Source organism: Procambarus clarkii, chromosome 76 (genome assembly GCF_040958095.1).
Source record: "Procambarus clarkii isolate CNS0578487 chromosome 76, FALCON_Pclarkii_2.0, whole genome shotgun sequence".
Classification (NCBI taxonomy): domain Eukaryota; kingdom Metazoa; phylum Arthropoda; class Malacostraca; order Decapoda; family Cambaridae; genus Procambarus; species Procambarus clarkii.
The window spans coordinates 19,682,493-19,702,353 of NC_091225.1; the positions used below are offsets into that span (position 1 = coordinate 19,682,493).

Genomic DNA, 19,861 nt, shown 5'->3' on the forward strand with positions numbered 1-19,861 from the left:
CAACAGTATCCAGTGTGGGTACAACAGTAACCAGTGTGGGTACAACAGTAACCAGTGTGGGTACAACAGTAACCAATGTGGGTACAACAGTAACCAGTGTGGGTACAACAGTAACCAGTGTGGGTACAACAGTAACCAGTGTGGGTACAGCAGTAACCAGTGTGGGTACAACAGTAACCAATGTGGGTACAACAGTAACCAGTGTGGGTACAGCAGTAACCAGTGTGGGTACAACAGTAACCAGTGTGGGTACAACAGTAACCAGTGTGGGTACAACAGTACAGAGCAACCACAGACCCGACATTAACAAGTCTCTCTCAAAAGGAAGCCAAGAACTAAGGATGCCGAACACATGACTGCGTCCATTCAAACACACGAACTAATTTGAACTCCACAAACCTCCAACGGTCACCCTTGGAGCACAGGCGCCACAAGAGACCTCCAACGGTCACCCTTGGCGCACAGGCGCCACAAGAGACCTCCAACGGTCACCCTTGGAGCACAGGCGCCACAAGAGACCTCCAACGGTCACCCTCGGAGCACAGGCGCCACCAGAGACCTCCAACGGTCACCCTAGGAGCACAGGCGCCACCAGACCTCCAACGGTCACCCTCGGAGCACAGGCGCCACCAGAGACCTCCAACGGTCACCCTCGGAGCACAGGCGCCACCAGAGACCTCCAACGGTCACCCTCGGAGCACAGGCGCCACCAGAGACCTCCAACGGTCACCCTTGGAGCACAGGCGCCACCAGAGACCTCCAACGGTCACCCTTGGAGCACAGGCGCCACCAGAGACCTCCAACGGTCACCCTTGGAGCACAGGCGCCACAAGAGACCTCCAACGGTCACCCTTGGAGCACAGGCGCCACCAGAGACCTCCAACGGTCACCCTTGGAGCACAGGCGCCACAAGAGACCTCCAACGGTCACCCTTGGAGCACAGGCGCCACCAGAGACCTCCAACGGTCACCCTTGGAGCACAGGCGCCAACGTTGTTGTTATAGATTCAGCTACTCGGAACAAGTTCCCAGTAGCACGGGCTATGGTGAGCCCGTAACTTACCTGGCACAGGAGCGGGGCAAGAAGCACGGGCTATGGTGAGCCTCTCGACCTCCAACGATTGATTGATAAAGATTAAGCCACCCAAGAGGTGGCACGGGCATGAATAGCCCGTAAGACCTCCGTCCAGATTTACTACATAAACATCTCTGGTGCTGTCGACGAGTCACAATAACGGGGCTGAAGTATGTTGACCAGACCACACACTAGAAGGTGAAGGGACGACGACGTTTCGGTCCGTCCTGGACCATTCTCAAATCGATTGACTTGGACCATTCTCAAGTCACAATCGACTTGAGAATGGTCCAGGACGGACCGAAACGTCGTCGTCGTCCCTTCACCTTCTAGTGGTCAATAGTGGTCTGGTCAACAAACCCTGGTGCTGTAGGTCAATAATTTCCACGGTACAAACAATTCCGGGAACTGACCGGCCATTAAGTCGACATCACAATAAATCTCTTTTACGGAGAGTCAAACTTCTGGAAATACTGCACTCAGAGACGAGTTGTTCAATGTTCTTTGAACCTTTTTCAACATCGTAATCTCTGGGGTTCCGTTCACCCAGAGGTTCTGATGAACGGGGAATCTAGCGCTCATCCGTAAAGAACTTAGTCTAGCTGCTATCCTCTTTGACCAGTGAAGACATGACAGGCTTCATATGCCAGTGGACTTCTCTAGGTCGTTGGGGCACCCCCCCCCCCCCTAACGGGTAGAGGGGGGAGAACCATGAGGTGGTTCCGAGGATCAATGACCCATCACTCCGGTCCTTGACCAGAACTGATAACGCCTAATAACCTACGTTATTAGGCGGGTTACTACTAACCAACTAGGTGAATACGTTGAGCCAATAATCACTAGGGGCCCAGGAAACGTTAATATTGCGTTGGTTTCAATTCCCCCTAAACCACCGCATTTATTACGGTGGGGGGTCGATATCGTGAACAAAAATATGTCGTGTTCACTAAGGCTGGCCAATTTTCAACCCCTATAACCACGTCTGGGAAGGAGGGAGAGAGAGAGAGAGAAGAGAGAGAGAGAAGATTAAGCCACCAAAAGGTGGCTTGGGCATGAATAGCCCATAAGTGGTGGCCCTTTTGAGCCATTTCCAGTATCAATAGATGATACTGGAGATCTGTGGAGGTGCAACTGCACCCTGCGTGACGGGAGATGTCTCCCGTGGAGAGAGAGAATTGTGAAGAGTCTATAAGAGGGCGTAGAGGAGCAAGGGGGGGGGGGGGGGGCGTAAGCACCATGGAACACAAGAGGCTCAGCATTAATGATGTTTTAACACTGCGAGGCGGTGGGGGGAGGAGGTAGGGGGCGTCGGCCCCTTTGGCAGTCTTAGGTGTTGATCTGACCCTTTGATGCAAACTGCAGACGGAGATCCTACTACCCTGGCCCTGGCCCCATGGTGTGTGTAAACCTGCCCCCCCCCCCCCACACACACACATCCTAAGCTACAGATTAGGCTAAGATAGGCCTAGCCTACTAGGCTAGGCCTACCTGCGGTATTACTAAGCACCACGAGTCTACAGGTTTCCTCCTGTGGCCACGTATCAGTCGTAACAGGAAAAGAAGTTGGTGTGGAATTTGACAGAACTGATGGTAATCCAGGCATCGAACCACACCATGGGAGGAATTCGTGATGAGAGGGAAAAAGCTAAATGCATGATACACAAGCACACGCGTATTTGATTGATGACCAGACCACACACTAGAAGGTGAAGGGACGACGACGTTTCGGTCCATCCTGGACCATTCTCAAGTCGATTGTAACTTGAGAATGGCCCAAGTCAATCGATTTGAGAATGGTCCAGGACGGACCGAAACGTCGTCGTCCCTTCACCTTCTAGTGTGTGGTCTGGTCAACATACTTTAGCCCCGTTATTGTGACTCATCGCCTGCCCACGTGTATTGACTACAAATCACACAGCTGATCAATTCTCCAGGTGGCGAACATCTGCATGTTGTTATCAAGCGTTATCTGGCCTTATCAGCTGACCGCGTCGCGGCCACATACCCTGCCAAGACATACCCACACACCAGGATATCATTTACGCCTGTATATCCTGTTATATTTTGACCTAAAATTCAATTTCTTGCTTTATTATGCACCCCATACCCATCCCGTGGTGTGAAGGATTACAGAGGCACATAATCGGTTCAGGAACTGAACCCCTCTAGTTCGTTTAGCTAAGCAAATAACAATCTTTTGACGCTAGTTATAAAATGATTAATGTTATATATACATGTGTACACATACTCATGTATACATATACATAAAACTCGACATAATTCCCCACTATATGCAAATAGCTAGAAAACGTACTCACCTGACTCAGTAGAGATGAGTGAATAACGCAAACAGTCCGTTTTGTTTACACTGTTGCCTCTGATCCCTGGCTAGTCAACAGTGTTCAACGGTACGACACCGACTCACTGAGATCCTGATAATCTCCAGACAAAGGGTTGCACAGTAAATCAAGCACTAGCACGTTGTAATGCTGAGGGCAGCGAGGGTGGACACAGCGGCGTCCTCAGCAGGCGTGGTGACAGTGGCGTGACAGTGGCTGACTGAGTGAGGAAGTAGCAGCAGCAGCAGCAGCAGCAGCAGCAGCAGCAGCAGCAGCAGCAGCAAGTGCCCACAGAGCCCTCCCCTCACCCCTGCCTGACCACCAACAGGAAGTGAATCACCTCACGTAAATTTCATGGGGCTAGACATGAGTAACGTACCACGCATCTTTCGCCATTGCTACACCTTACTCATCAGTCCAATTGCCTCACTCACCTCACTAGATTTACTTTATACACGCACCAATTGACTCACAATTACAGAAGTTACAGCCCCGCTCCTGTGCCAGGTTAAATCCACTAGGGGCTCACCATAGCCCGTGCTACTTGGAACGTTGTGTTCCCAGTAACTGAATCTTAAACAACAACAACTCACAATTAGCTTTGCCTTACGGAATGGCCAAGATTTGCTGCGGAGACGCAAGCATGTGGCCTTGAAGGAACCAATACGTTTGTCCTGCTGAGAGCGTGTTTGCATCATGTGAAGATGGCGTCATTCTGCTCCCTCTCTCCACATTAGTCATGACTGAATCACACACACACACACACACACACACACACACACACACACACACACACACACACACACACACACAGCCGCTGAAGTGGCCACATTCTTTCTGCGTCTCGTCCACTCTCTCAATTATCCAGGGATCATATCCTGGAACACCGACCTGGATTATTTATCCAGGGATTATCCTGGAAGATGAGCACCGCAGTTCATGCGTGTCTTGGGCCATTCCGTCAGGTATACTGAGATGTCCGGTTGGTCCACCACTCCTTCGGGGGCGTCTCAAGACACCGCCTCAAGCAGCAGCCCTTCAGACCATACAAGCCTGGCCCCCAGGCCGGGCTTGGAGGGAGACGCTAACCCTCTCTGAACACTCTAGTTGAACAGGCTCTTAACTGGAAGAACACAACGCTCCTGTTCACTAAGTGGGCTGTATACTGCACCCGCAGGCGAGGCAGTAGAAGGCTCTCTCACACCAGTTGGGAAGAACACCATTAACTGTGGGTTCCCTCACCAACCAGCCTCGTTATCACCGCCTCCCGATAACCCACGAGAGATAAGGCACGAGTACGCGACGCGAGCACATTCTTATATCAAGGCTATCAGGAAGTACACGGCCGATAAGGGGAAAAGTTGGACTTTTCAGGAAACGGGCGAACTAGGTCGTTAACGTATCATCCGGTGAAGCCAACTGGCTATTACATACCCATTAGGGAAAACTCCTGTGTAGCAGATCCCATTAAACAATGGGATGTAAGATGCTCCCGGACGCAGGTTCGAATCCTCGTCACGGCCCTTGTGGATTTGTTCATGGGATGTAGGTTTTGAGAAAATATTGGGAGAAAGAATAGGGGGAAGGGGGATAATCCCCCCTTGTCCCTGCTCCCCACAAAAGGGACACCCCCCCCTATTGGGGACTATGTAGACCCCCTACAGGTGTCCCCACTCCTCCTCCCAACACTGGGAACACCTTTTTAGGGGGAGGAAGGGGAAGGGGGGGGGGACAGGTGACCTTGCGGAAGTCCTCCCTCTCTACACAGGGGGAGGGAGTGTCCAATCTGTCCCCCCTCCCTCATCAGGACCCAGGTGTTGCCTCCCACATGTGTTTTCCTCACTCAACGGGAACACCTGCCACAGGTGTGCACACATGTGCCAGTCTACGGCTCATACAAACGAGGCTGGGTGTCGTCAACGGGTGTGGGGGTGTAACCAACGGGTGTGGGGGGCAGGCCAACGGGTGTGGGGTGTAACCAACGGGTGTGGGGGCAGGCCAACGGGTGTGGGGGCAGGCCAACGGGTGTGGGGTGTAACCAACGGGTGTGGGGGGGGCAGGCCAACGGGTGTGGGGTGTAACCAACGGGTGTGGGGGCAGGCCAACGGGTGTGGGGGCAGGCCAACGGGTGTGGGGGCAGGCCAACGGGTGTGGGGTGTAACCAACGGGTGTGGGGGGGCAGGCCAACGGGTGTGGGGGGGCAGGCCAACGGGTGTGGGGGGGCAGGCCAACGGGTGTGGGGTGGCAGGCCAACGGGTGTGGGGGTGTGGCCAACGGGTGTGGGGTGGCAGGCAAACGGGTGTGGGGTGTAACCAACGGGTGTGGGGTGTAACCAACGGGTGTGGGGTGTAACCAACGGGTGTGAGGTGTAACCAACGGGTGTGGGGTGTAACCAACGGGTGTGGGGTGTAACCAACGGGTGTGTGGTGTAACCAACGGGTGTGGGGTGTAACCAACAGGTGTGGGGTGTAACCAACGGGTGTGGGGTGTAACCAACAGGTGTGGGGTGTAACCAACAGGTGTGGGTTCACACCCTTTGAGAAGGAGTGCCTCTCACCGTGAAGCGCTGTGAGACACAATAGCTATAATGTTTTTTTTTTCTTCAAGTTATGACAAGTTGACAAGGAGGCCTGGTCGACGACCGGGCCGCGGGGACGCTAAGCCCCGGAAGCACCTCAAGGTAAGTTACCTTATTGTTCAATTCAAAAACTACAATCTTCCGGCAAGTTCAATTCCCAAGGTACTTCAAGTTTCCCTTCATCTCCCTAGTCTTCCCTTCAGAAGCTCAACACACATCTACTCTCCTCCTAGAGACAAGAAGACAGTTGAACTGATTGAAATTGAAATTGAAATTGAAATCAGTTTATTGAGGTAAAATACACACAAAGGGATGAGGTAGCTCAAGCTGTTCTCACCCCGTTCAGTACAACGTGTTCATATTATGTTATATCGTGTTCATATTATGTTATATCGTGTTCATATTATGTTATATCGTGTTCATATTATGTTATATTATACAGACACACACACAGCAGTTGAGAGGCGGGACCAAAGAGCCAGAGCTCAACCCCCGCAAACACAACTAGGTGAGTACACACACACACACACACAATTTTTAAACAATTCAGTATACTAACTTTATTATTAGGGGGCTTCGTAGCTTGGTGGATAGCGCGCAGGACTCTTAATTCTGTGGCGCGGGTTCGATTCCCGCACGAGGCAGAAACAAATGGGCAAAAGTTTCTTTCACCCTGAACGCCCCTGTTACCTAGCAGTAAAATAGGTACCTGGGTGTTAGTCAGCTGTCACGGGCTGCTTCCTGGGGGTGGAGGCCTGGTCGAGGACCGGGCCGCGGGGACACTAAAGCCCCGAAAGCATCTCAAGATAACCTCAAGAAGATACTATGCTGTACTTGCAACATCAGTATTCTGAGTGACTCACTACTGTGAGAAAGCGCTGACTTGGTGTTGAAAAAAAGAATGATATCCAAGGCGTGCAATTCCTTGAGAAGTGCTAAATGCATCTGTGGTTGCATTTCAATGTTGCAACCAATCATATCATCAGAAATTGAAATTGAAATAAGTTTATTGAGGTAAAATACACACAAAGGGATGAGGTAGCTCAAGCTATTCTCACCCCGTTCAGTACAACGTGTTAGTACATACATAGACACACATCACAAACAATAAACCTGTTACCAAACATTCTGATATCATCAGAGGTGTTCACATCAACCAATAGAAACTTGGCTGGCTGAAGTCCACTCAGTATTTGAACTCTTTCATGTTCAGACGAGGAGTCACAATAACGTGGCTGAAATATGTTGACCATATGTTAGGGCGCCGGTCGGCCGAGCGGACAGCACGCTGGACTTGTGATCCTGTGGTCCTGGGTTTGATCCCAGGCGCCGGCGAGAAACAATGGGTAGAGTTTCTTTCACCCTATGCCCCTGTTACCTAGCAATAAATAGGTACCTGGGTGTTAGTCAGCTGTCACGCGCTGCTTCCTGGGGGTGGAGGCCTGATCGAGGACCGGGCCGCGGGGAAACTAAAAAGCCCCGAAATCATCTCAAGATAACCAGACCACACACTAGGAAGTGAAGGGACGACGACGTTTCGGTCCGTCCTGGACCATTCTTAAGTCGATTGTGACTTGAGAATCGACTTGAGAATGGTCCAGGACGGACCGAAACGTCGTCGTCCCTTCACCTTCTAGTGTGTGGTCTGGTCAACATTCTTTAGCCCCGTTATTGTGACTCCTCGCCTGCATGTTCTTTCTTACAGGGAAGGAATGTAGTCTCCTTTGTCCTTACAGTTTATGAATAAATCACTCGTGTGCAATCTATGACCTTCAAGCCTAGTCCAAGAGCAAGTTCTATCGACTGGGCATGGTGCCCAACCACTTAAGACGGTCGGGGATTGAACTCCGACCTGCAAGCGGGCGAGCAAGCATCGGTTTACACACGTCGTAAAAAGACCAGTCAACAGGTCCAAATCTGACCTCCAGTCCATCATACTGCCAATTACCTGTCTACCGGGCGTCCACTAGCCTACAGATTACGGGCTCACCATAGCCCGTGCTACATAGACACTTCCTCCTGAGTAGCTAAATCTGAACCAACATAGCCTACTGGGAAGAAGTCACTTTTACTGGTTATCTTGAGATTATCTTGAGATGATTTCGGGGCTTTAGTGTCCCCGCGGCCCAGTCCTCGACCAGGCCTCCACCCCCAGGAAGCAGCCCGTGACAGCTGACTAACACCCAGGTACCTATTTTACTGCTAGGTAACAGGGGCATAGGGTGAAAGAAACTCTGCCCATTGTTTCTCGCCGGCGCCCGGGATCGAAGCCGGGACCACAGGATCACAAGTCCAGCGTGCTGTCCGCTCGGCCGACCGGCTCCCTCTGGGACCAACCTATACGGTGGCCGCCTTAAACGGGCTATCTATACCGGAGTCCCGGGGCTACTATCAGCGTTGTACTCTAAGAGGTCTATAATGTGGGTGTAGAGGTCTATAATGTGGGTCTAGAGGTTTATAATGTGGGTCTAGAGGTCTATAATGTGGGTCTAGAAGCCTATAATGTGGGTCTAGAAGCCTATAATGTGGGTCTAGAAGCCTATAATGTGGGTCTAGAGGGCTATAATGTGGGTCTAGAGGTCTATAATGTGGGTCTAGAGGTCTATAATGTGGGTCTAGAAGCCTATAATGTGGGTCTAGAAGCCTATAATGTGGGTCTAGAAGCCTATAATGTGGGTCTAGAAGCCTATAATGTGGGTCTAGAGGGCTATAATGTGGGTCTAGAGGTCTATAATATGGGTCTAGAGGTCTATAATGTGGGTCTAGAGGTATATAATGTGGGTCTAGAAGCTCGTCCACCAAGGCTGCCACCCCCCCCCCCTCCCCTTCCCCTTGCTTTAGAGCTATAGCTAAAGGGTTCACTACCGCCATGCCCCCACTCCAAACACCACTTAAGTAGGTTAGAAAATCTTCCTATCCCGCCTCGCACTCCTTCCCCAATCTCTCCCTTTCTCTTTCTGCCTCCTTCATTCCCTCCCCCACCTTAACCCCCTCATTCCCCTCCCTCTCCCTCTCCAACAACAATTGGGCATTAGGTTATGTGGTGTGGGAGTGGAGGCGAGAGGCACTCTCCAGGCGGAGAGGGTACTAGGAAAGGCAGGCACTTGGGGGGGTCATAGAAGGGATCTAGAAGACACACTCTAGGAAAGGCAGGCACTTGGGGGGTCATAGAAGGGCACTAGAAGACACACTCTAGGAAAGGCAGGCACTTGGGGGGTCATAGAAGGGATCTAGAAGACACACTCTAGGAAAGGCAGGCACTTGGGGGGTCATAGAAGGGCACTAGAAGACACTCTAGGAAAGGCAGGCTCTTGGGGGGTCATAGAAGGGCTCTAGAAGACACACTCTAGGAAAGGCAGGCTCTTGGGGGGTCATAGAAGGGCACTAGAAGACACACTCTAGGAAAGGCAGGCACTTGGGGGATCATAGAAGGGATCTAGAAGACACACTCAAGACTGTAAGGGTGGTGGGGAACCCATCAGCGTAATGCGTGCCAACGGCCTGTTAACCTGACACTCACTGGGCCAAACTTCACAGCAAATGAGATTATTAAAGTAGGAAGAGGTGGACGGGGGGTTATCTTGAGATGATTTCGGGGCTTTTTAGTGTCCCCGCGGCCCGGTCCTCGACCAGGCCTCCACCCCCAGGAAGCAGCCCGTGACAGCTGACTAACACCCGGGTACCTATTTTACTGCTAGGTAACAGGGGCATAGGGTGAAAGAAACTCTGCCCATTGTTTCTCTCCGGCGCCTGGGATCGAACCCAGGACCACAGGATCACAAGTCCAGCGTGCTGTCCGCTCGGCTCCCTAGTCCTACACTTGGCTCCTAGGGTCCTACACTCCCACAATGCTACTCCCAGAATAAGTCACACACTCCCACATCAACCCAGTCCTACCAGGGTACTCCCAGATGAGGCGCCGAGCAGAATCCTGCGCCCCAGAAGGATCTCCCACAATTACCTGGCAACAGAAGGAGTCAGTGTCGACGGCGCCATCCGGTATCGGGGCCCAGGCAATCAGGCAAGGTAAACATGCACCCAGAAAGCCAAAACTCGAGGCTATAAGCACCGCCAATTCAAAAAGTTTCACGGAGAGGCCTATAGGAGGCCTACCTTGGCTACCTTGAGGTGCTTCCGGGGCTTAGTGTCCCCGCGGCCCGGTCGTCGACCAGGCCTCCTGGTTGCTGGACTGATCAACCAGGCTGTTAGACGCGGCTGCTCGCAGCCTGACGTATGAGTCACAGCCTGGTTGATCAGGTATCCTTTGGAGGTGCTTATCCAGTATAGGCCTACGGTCTATAGGTCTATATGCAAGCAATGAGTCACAATAACGTGGCTAAAGTATGTTGACCAGACCACACACTAGAAGGTGAAGGGACGACGACGTTTCGGTCAGTCCTGGACCATTCTCAAGTCGATTGACTGTCGATCAAGCACAATCGACTTGAAAATGGTCCAGGACGGACCGAAACGTCGTCGTCCCTTCACCTTCTAGTGTGTGGTCTGGTCAATATAGGTCTATATATTATGATTATATTGCACGTCGAGGGGATTGGGAGGGGGGGGGGACGAGAGACTACAATATGCCAAAGGGAAAAAAATTGATCCCAACCGCTTGGAGCATCGGGAAATCGAACGCCGACCTTGCAACAAGATAGGAGGCCGCCGCTGTACCAACCAGTCCAAATGGGCGGCGTAAAACAATTTACAGCAATGTAAATGGGCCGCAAACCCTGTAAAACGCAGACGACATTGCGGCGTCTTCAGCAGAACATTAAACAAGTCCCTGCTCCTTGCAAGCTCTCGCTAAGATGTTGGATAATTGCCAAAAGAGACAAGGAGAAAATGGAAACTTAAGGATCAAGGGGACACTGGAGCAATCTCCAGATGCTTCTTTAACCTGTCCTTGAGTTATCTTGAGATGATTTCGGGGCTTTTAGTGTCCCCGCGGCCCGGTCCTCGACCAGGCCTCCACCCCCAGGAAGCAGCCCGTGACAGCTGACTAACATCCAGGTACCTATTTTACTGCTAGGTAACAGGGGCATAGGGTGAAAGAAACTCTGCCCATTGTTTCTCGCCGGCGCCCGGGATCGAACCCGGGACCACAGGATCACAGTCCAGCGTGCTGTCCGCTCGGCCGACCGGTTCCTCTTACTCAAAAAGAGGTTAATTGTTCAATAAATCCCTGAACTATATGTTTAACAAATCTCTAACCCTGTCCATGGAGGACAGAAAAAATGTATATTGACCAGACGATATTGACCACTAGAAGTTAAAGGAACGACGACGTTTCATCGCCTGCGTAAGAAAATGTATATATATGCTGGTTAGCATTGTAAATGTCTGGCCACGTCTGTGGTAGAAAATAATAATAAAAAAAAACTCAAAGCACTACACTTCTTATGCAACTGACCCCGACGTAAATATTGCGGTGGTTTAAGGGGGGGGGAAAAAACATAGGAAAACTGACGCTTCATAGACCTAATAATGGGTCCGGTAGCTTGCGTTAGTAGCAGCCTAGGTTCTGACGCTTTTGGGTTGGCTAAACCACTGCAATTTGTACGGAGGGGAATCGATAGAACGGACAAGAGAACGGGTAACAGAACGAGAAAACGGAGACGAGAACGAGAAAACGGGTAAGAGAACGAGAGAACGGGTAAGAGAACGAGAGAACGGAGAAGAGAACGAGAGAACGGACAAGAGAGAACATGAGAGAGTGTACTAAGAGCTTGTGAAGAACAACACAATAACTTGAAAAATGTATGATGCGCAGCATAATGAATCAAACTCCGTGCACAATAACTCACTAAATATTGAGAAGGAAGGGGAAGTAGCCGTCTGTGTGAGTGTATGTACACATACATACATACATACATACATACATACATACATACATACATACATACATACATACATACACACACCCCCTCCCTCCCTCCCTCCCTCCCTCACTCCCTCCCTCACTCCCACTCACTCACTCTCATGTCTCACCCACCAAACTGTCCCCACCACGCAGACGCAGACACCAGTCGGCTCCCAGACTGGTAACCTTGATTGTAAACAACTGCTACCACCGCCTTGATTGCCTGGTAACCTTGGGCCAGATTCACGCAAGCACTTACGAACCTGTACATCTTTTCTCAATCTTTAGCGGCTTTGTTTACAATTATTAAACAGTTAATGAGCTCCGAAGCACCAGGAGGCCGTTTATAACAATAACAACAGTTATTTGGCAAGTTTTCATGCTTGTAAACTGTTTAATACGTGTAACCAAAGGAGTTAAAGACTGAGAAAAGATGTACACGTTTGAAAGTGCTTGCGTAACCGCTTCGTGAATCTGGCCCCCCTTGGCTAGTGAAGAGCAGCAGGAAGAGAAGTCCGCATCAACCACGTAACCACTACAGGTCACTAGGTCACATAACCTAAGGTAATTGGTGGTAGCCGGGTAGGGTGGGGGATGAACCCCTCCCTCCTCTGTCTGCCATATTAAGAGCGGGGAGAGGGGGGGGGGAAGGGATGGGTGATAAAGACTAAGGGGAGAGGGGTTATCAAGATGGATGACTTGAAGGGAGGAGACATGGTTGACTTGGATGAATTTGTGCAGCAGAGTTGCCAGCAGACTATTCCCGGAGCTGACAGGAATGAGTTACAAAGAAAGCCACAATGAAATGAACCCTGGTTGATACCTGGTTGATGGGGTTCTGGGAGTTGTTCTACTCCCCAAGCCCGGCCCGAGGCCAGGCTCGACTTGTTAGAGTTTGGTCCACCAGGCTGTTGCTTGGAGCGGCCCGCAGGCTCACATATACCTGGTTGATGGGGTTCTGGGAGTTGTTCTACTCCCCAAGCCCGGCCCGAGGCCAGGCTCGACTTGTTAGAGTTTGGTCCACCAGGCTGTTGCTTGGAGCGGCCCGCAGGCTCACATACCCACCACAGCCCGGCTGATCCGGAACTTCTCTTAGAAAACAGTCCAGTTTTCTCTTGAAGATGTCCACGGTTGTTCCGGCAATATTTCTGATGCTCGCTGGGAGGACGTTGAACAACCGCGGACCCCTGATGTTTATACAGTGCTCTCTGATTGTGCCTATGGCACCTCTGCTCTTCACTGGTTCAATCTTGCATTTTCTTCCATATCGTTCACTCCCTAATCTCACTGGAGAGAGACAGTGCCAACAAATATGGACTATTAAGCATGGGTCGAGCCTGGCCCCGAAGCTCGGAGAGTAGAAGAACTCCAGAAACCTTCCACAGGTATACTCCAGGTATGGGTTGTATACAAAGGGACGCAGGAGGAAATCAAGTATCTCACATGAGCCACAGAAACACTAGAAAGATTTCTGTTCAGTATCAAAGTTGTGAATAAATCTTATGAAATTGTGGACTTATCTACACAGCTTCCCGTATAGATATGACAAGAGAAAAATCAACTAAATATCCTGTACATTAGTTTAGATTAAAAGTCAAGATGTCCGAACCCCCCTTTATCTTGGGGTGAGAGAGAAAGTTGATGCCCAAACCTCCCTTATCTGGGGGGGGGTGAGAGAGAGAGTTAATGCCCAAACATCCCTTATCTGGGGGGTGAGAGAGAAGGTTGATGCCCAAACCTCCCTTATCTGCGGGGGGGTGAGAGAGAGTTGATGCCCAAACCTCCCTTATCTGGGGGGGGGGTGAGAGAGAGTTGATGCCCAAACCTCTTATCTGGGGGGATGAGAGAAAGTTGATGCCCAATCCTCCCTTGTAACAAGAGAGCAGTACATAGTACATGAACATCATAACAGCATGAACAGGCCACGTGGAGGATGAACAACCCACAGGCGCCAGTCAGGCGGCGGCAGACAATGTAAAAGTTACACCTCTGTATAAGTTAGCCATAGAGTCAGGTCAACGGTCATCGAATCACAAAGAGGTCAGAATTGATGCCGTCATGGTAATCTTCAGGGATTAACCCCTAAACAACAAATGCAAAACCCTCATGTTCAGCTGAGGAGCAGTAGATCAGGGGAGTCAGTTGAGTGGGCACAGCCCAGTAGGGAGGTGTGTGTGGACTCTGGGAAGGAACATCATCTCCAGGAAAACTGTGGAACAACATACGAGTAAGTACGGCTCTCTTGTACTAAAGCACCTCATTCAGTACCCTTGGCCTCTAGTAGGGAATATAGTTAGGGAGTGTCTTATTTAATTATTTTTAATAAAGTCAGATTTTAAGTGTTATTAAATGTGTATTAATGGTTCCTTGCCTAGTGATATTGGGCCTACCGTCCCTTTTGCCCTAGTGACCTAGTGCTCTTAATTATTCAGTACTCCTCCCCCGTTCGTCTTCCGTGTTGAGGTGTTAGTATTGGTGTGTCCCGCCTTATTCTTGTGTACACTATAGTTCCCAAGTGGTCAGGATTATTCGAGTGTCAGGCCAGGATCCTTGTACCGTTCAATTGTCCCCTACACCTGTCCTGGTAGGTTATTCCATCTGCAAGACCTACGACTCTCACTCCGGTCCCCTGTCCGGTAACTCAGGGTGGTGGCAGCGTCACTCGGTAACTCATACGATAGGTTGTGACTACGATTACCTCTATCTTTCTGTCTCACTCTCCCTCACTAGTGTCTCACTCTCCCTCGCCCTCACTCGCTCTCGTTCTCCCTCCCTTGCTCTCGTTCTCGCTCTCGTTCTCCCTCCCTTGCTCTCGTTCTCGCTCTCTCCTCTCTCTCTCCTCTCGCTCTGCCTCCCTCTTCCTCTCTCTCTCTCTCTCCTCTCGCTTTGCCTCCCTCTTCCTCTCTCTCTCTCTCCTTCCTCTGTGTACTGGTTTACGTCTTCGTATGACGGCCCGAGTGTTAACATCTTACATGATCGGTATAGCATCTGTTATTACCATAGAAAGAGCGGAGATTGCACGGTTAGCTCAGTGGTAGTAGCAGGGTGCGCGGTCGAGATAGATACAAGGCGAGATATTACAAACAGGGTCATTACACCCTTATCTGGGGGGTGAGAGAGAGAAAGTTGATGCCCAAACCTCCCTTATCTGGGGGGTGAGAGAGAGAAAGTTGATGCCCAAACCTCCCTTATCTGGGGGGTGAGAGAGAGAAAGTTGATGCCCAAACCTCCCCCTATCTGTGTAGAGGTGTAGGGCATGCAGCCGTCAAATCCCTATATGATCGTGGACAGCAGTGTGTACAATCTAGAAAGGTTTTATTATTATTATTATTATTATTATTTTCAACCACAGACGTGGCCAGACATTTACAATGCTAACCAGCATATATACATTTTCTTCTGTCCTCCATGGACAGGGTGAGAGATGTGTTAAACATATAGTTCAGGGGTTTATTGAACACTCAACCACAGAATGATAGCACCTAGTGTGGGAACTCACCCTGGGAGAGGAGGGATAGGAAATTAAACACAGAGATAAAGAGGAAAAGGAAAGAGAAGGATGCTCCCGGAAGCAGGTTCGAATCCTTGTCACGGCCCTTGTGGATTTGTTCAGGGATAGGAAAGTTTGCCTATCCGAATTAAGTCGGTCAACAGTCATCCATTTACATAACTGTACTTCCCACTCACTCTCTTCTATCCTCTGTCCATCAGTCCGTCTTGGTACTCTAAACTTCCTGTGGCATCGCACTTTGATGGAATTTATTGACGGTACAACATGCTATCCCTTTATGAAGGTGTACCGCCTGTTTGGCTCCCTGACGGTGCAACATGGTACACCTTCCTTGTCGCATCGTACCTTCGTGATGGTACCATCGCGTCCACGTGAAAATCGTCGTAATCTGACCACGAAACTTTTAATTATAAATTACATAAGAACAGAACACTAAATGGTGGACAGCGACTTAGGCTCTCTGTAAACCAGCGCTTCTACAATCTTAAGAAATAACTTCCCCTTACAAACCGGGAGAGATGAAAACAAACTTAAAAATGCTTAAGCCATTTAAGAAACATGCCACTGACACGTGTGGCCCAGGAGACATCTCCCGTCACGCAGGGTGCAGTCGCGCCTCCACAGATCTCCAGTATCAACTCTTGATACTGGTAATGGCTCAAAAGAGCCACCACTTACGGGCTATTCATGCCCATGCCATCTTTTGGGTGGCTTAATCTTCATCATCTTCTTCTTCTGACACGTGTGGCCTTGAAACTCACCATTCCTTCGCCGTCCTCTCGTCAAACACCTCACCTTTGGTAAACACTCCTCCCGCTCACCTGGAAAACAAAAAAACGCGCGAATATTAACAGCTGATAAGCGGGCAATGAGTCACAATAACGTGGCTAAAGTATGTTGACCAGACCACACACTAGAAGCTGAAGAGACGACGACGTTTCGGTCCGTCTTGGACCATTCTCAAGTCGATCCACTTGAAAATGGTCCAGGACGGACCGAAACGTCGTCGTCCCTTCACCTTCTAGTGTGTAGTCTGGTCAACAGCTGATAACACCCCTCCCGCTCACCCGAAAAAGAAAAAGCGCGCGAATATTAACAGCTGATAACACCCACAACACGGGAGACATCCCCCGTCCACTAGGCTAACCATAGCCCGTGCTACTTGCCCCGCTCCTGTGCCAGGTAAGTTACGGGCTCACCATAGCCCGTGCTACTTGCCCCGCTCCTGTGCCAGGTAAGTTACGGGCTCACCATAGCCCGTGCTACTTGCCCCGCTCCTGTGCCAGGTAAGTTACGGGCTGGTTTTACAAATGGCCGTTCATGTTTAACAAATTTGCTAACTTTTTATTCCAGCATAGTTGAGGCAGTTGATAGTGGTAAGGATTGTGATGTTGTGTACCTTGACTTTCGCAAAGCTTTTGATACAGTGCCACATGAAAGACTAATTAAAAAAATAGAAGCTCATGGTATTGGGGGTGCTATATTAACTTGGATTAGGGCATGGCTATTCCAAAGGAAACAGAGAGTTAGTATAAATGGGGTTAAGTCAGAGTGGGATAATGTTGTTAGTGGAGTACCTCAGGGCTCTGTCCTGGGACCTCTGTTGTTTATAATATATATAAATGATTTAGATTCAGGTTTGAGTAGCAACATTTGCAAATTTGCCGATGATACGAAAGTCGGTAGGGAAATTAATTCGGAGGAGGACTCACTATCACTTCAAGTTGATCTAGATAGGGTTTTGAAATGGTTAAAGGATTGGCAAATGCAGTTTAATGCTGATAAATGTAAAGTTCTGAGGCTAGGTAATGATGATAGAGTTACAAGATACGAGCTAGATGGTGTTGAGATTGCGAAGTCGGATTGCGAAAGGGATCTGGGAGTTATGATTAGTAAAAATTTAAAACAAAATGATCAATGCATGAATGTTCGTAATAAGGCGAATAGGACACTGGGATTTATTAATCGCAGCGTTAGTAACAAGACACCTGGTGTGGTTCTTCAGCTATATCTTGCTCTGGTTAGGCCCCATTTAGATTATGCAGTTCAGTTTTGGTCGCCGTATTATAGAATGGATATAAATTCACTTGAACGTGTCCAACGTAGGATGACTAAGTTAATTCCCCAAATTAGAAATCTTTCATATGAAGAAAGATTAACAAAGCTTAAGTTGCATTCACTGGAAAGGCGAAGAGTTAGGGGTGACATGATAGAGGTTTACAAGTGGATGAATGGATATAACAGGGGGGATATTAATAGGGTATTAAAAATATCAACACAAGACAGAACACGAAACAATGGGTATAAATTGGATAAGTTTAGATTTAGGAAAGACTTGGGTAAATACTGGTTCAGTAACAGGGTTGTTGATTTGTGGAACCAATTACCGCGTAACGTGGTGGAGGTGGTGTCCCTCGATTGTTTCAAGCGCGGGTTGGACAAGTATATGAGTGGGATTGGGTGGTTATAGAATAGGAGCTGCCTCGTATGGGCCAATAGGCCTTCTGCAGTTACCTTTGTTCTTATGTTCTTACCATAGCCCGTGCTACTTGCCCCGCTCCTGTGCCAGGTAAGTTACGGGCTCACCATAGCCCGTGCTACTTGCCCCGCTCCTGTGCCAGGTAAGTTACAGGCTCACCATAGCCCGTGCTACTTGCCCCGCTCCTGTGCCAGGTAAGTTACGGGCTCACCATAGCCCGTGCTACTTGCCCCGCTCCTGTGCCAGGTAAGTTACGGGCTCACCATAGCCCGTGCTACTTGCCCCGCTCCTGTGCCAGGTAAGTTACGGGCTCACCATAGCCCGTGCTACTTGCCTCGCTCCTGTGCCAGGTAAGTTACGGGCTCACCATAGCCCGTGCTACTTGGAACTTGTTCCGAGTAGCTGAATCAACAACAACCCACAACACACAAGGTGCTCAAGTGAAGGTGGTCATTACATTGGATGCAATGGTGATGACTATTGGTATGGTATTGTAATGGTGATAACTATATCAGACGGTTACCACCGATTGTGATGACTGACGAAGATTGTATTGACTGTGGGTGATGAAGACTTGTATTGTGGTGGTGATCACTAACGACTGTATTGACATCAAAGGTGAAGTTAACAGGTTAACAGATCAAGACACGTGTGTGTAAGCGAGAAAATAAGGAGGGTAGAAATAGCCTAACCTACTCTATCCCCTTTGAGATATATTTCTATCTTGTCTCAATAAACATACTTAAACTTGAAAAAGTAACTCAACACCCTTTGGACTAACACACTTCAGTGTACCATCAAGAACATTATACACACTATCTTGAGGTTATCTTGAGATGATTTCGGGGCTTTAGTGTCCCCGCGGCCCGGTCCTCGACCAGGCCTCCACCCCCAGGAAGCAGCCCGTGACAGCTGACTAACTCCCAGGTACCTATTTACTGCTAGGTAACAGGGGCATTCAGGGTGAAAGAAACTTTGCCCATTTGTTTCTGCCTCATGCGGGAATCGAACCCGCGCCACAGAATTAGGAGTCCTGCGCGCTATCCACCAGGCTACGAGGCCCCTCAAACCTCACTAGAAAAGGCCCCACTAGAAAACAATTTTGACAAATTACAACCCAAACCAAAAATCTAAACCACAATTATACAACGTCACAACCTAATAATTAATCATTATCCCCCAAACTCCCCCCCCCCCTCCACAAAATACGAGAATGCAAGGTTACTGAACAGAAAGCATGTACAAATGTTCAAGTTTAATAAACAGAAAGCATGTACAAATGTTTAAAATATACACCAGTTCATTCGCAATCACCGAACTGAGAGCCCGTAATATGTGCAATGAATCTGCAATGAAAGGCGGAGCCTAATATCAGAGCGCTTCGGAATTAATTATCAATAGTGTGAATCCAAGGTATAAATTTAAGCGAATTGAAGGCAATTCTGGGAAATGACCCTTAGGGGTAAAATGGTAGTGGGTTGAGCCGCAGACGGGTTAAGGGGGGTTTAGGGGGTTTAATGGGCAGATCTGCCTGGATATTATGGCTGGACACGCCTCATAAATTTAGTTACGAAGCACGTACTAGGCCGGGTGTGTATACTCAACTAGTTGTGCTTGCGGGGGTTGAGCTCTGGCTCTTTGGTCCCGATTCTCAACCGTCAATCAACTGGTGTATAGGTTCCTGAGCCTACTGGGCTCTATCATATCTACATTTAAAACTGTGTATGGAGTCAGCCTCCACCACATCACTGCCTAATGCATTCCATCTGTTTACTGCTCTGACACTGAAAAAGTTCTTTCTAACGTCTCTGTGGCTCATGTGGGTACTCATGTCTCCACCTGTGTCCCCTTGTTCGCGTATCACCCGTGTTAAACAGTTTATCTTTATCCACCCTGTCAATTCCTCTGAGAATTTTGTAGGTAGTGATCATGTTTCCCCTTACTCTTGTCTTCCAGTGTCGTGAGGGGCATTTCACGCAGCCTTTCCTCGTAATCCATGCCTCTTAGTTCTGGGACT

General features: G+C 49.4%; 2 protein-coding genes across 8 annotated transcripts in view; one reads left to right on the plus strand and one right to left on the minus strand.

Moving 5' to 3' along the window:
• Positions 1-1,004, plus strand: part of LOC138357204 (serine/arginine repetitive matrix protein 1-like) — a 37,437-nt gene extending 36,433 nt beyond the window's left edge. Inside the window, exon 5 of the mRNA XM_069313857.1 lies at positions 421-1,004. Within this exon, the coding sequence (XP_069169958.1) occupies positions 421-1,004 (584 nt within the window). The remainder of the gene's footprint in view (positions 1-420) is intronic.
• Positions 1-19,861, minus strand: part of LOC123771456 (fasciclin-2) — a 244,507-nt gene that overhangs the window by 192,720 nt on the left and 31,926 nt on the right. The window lies entirely within an intron of this gene.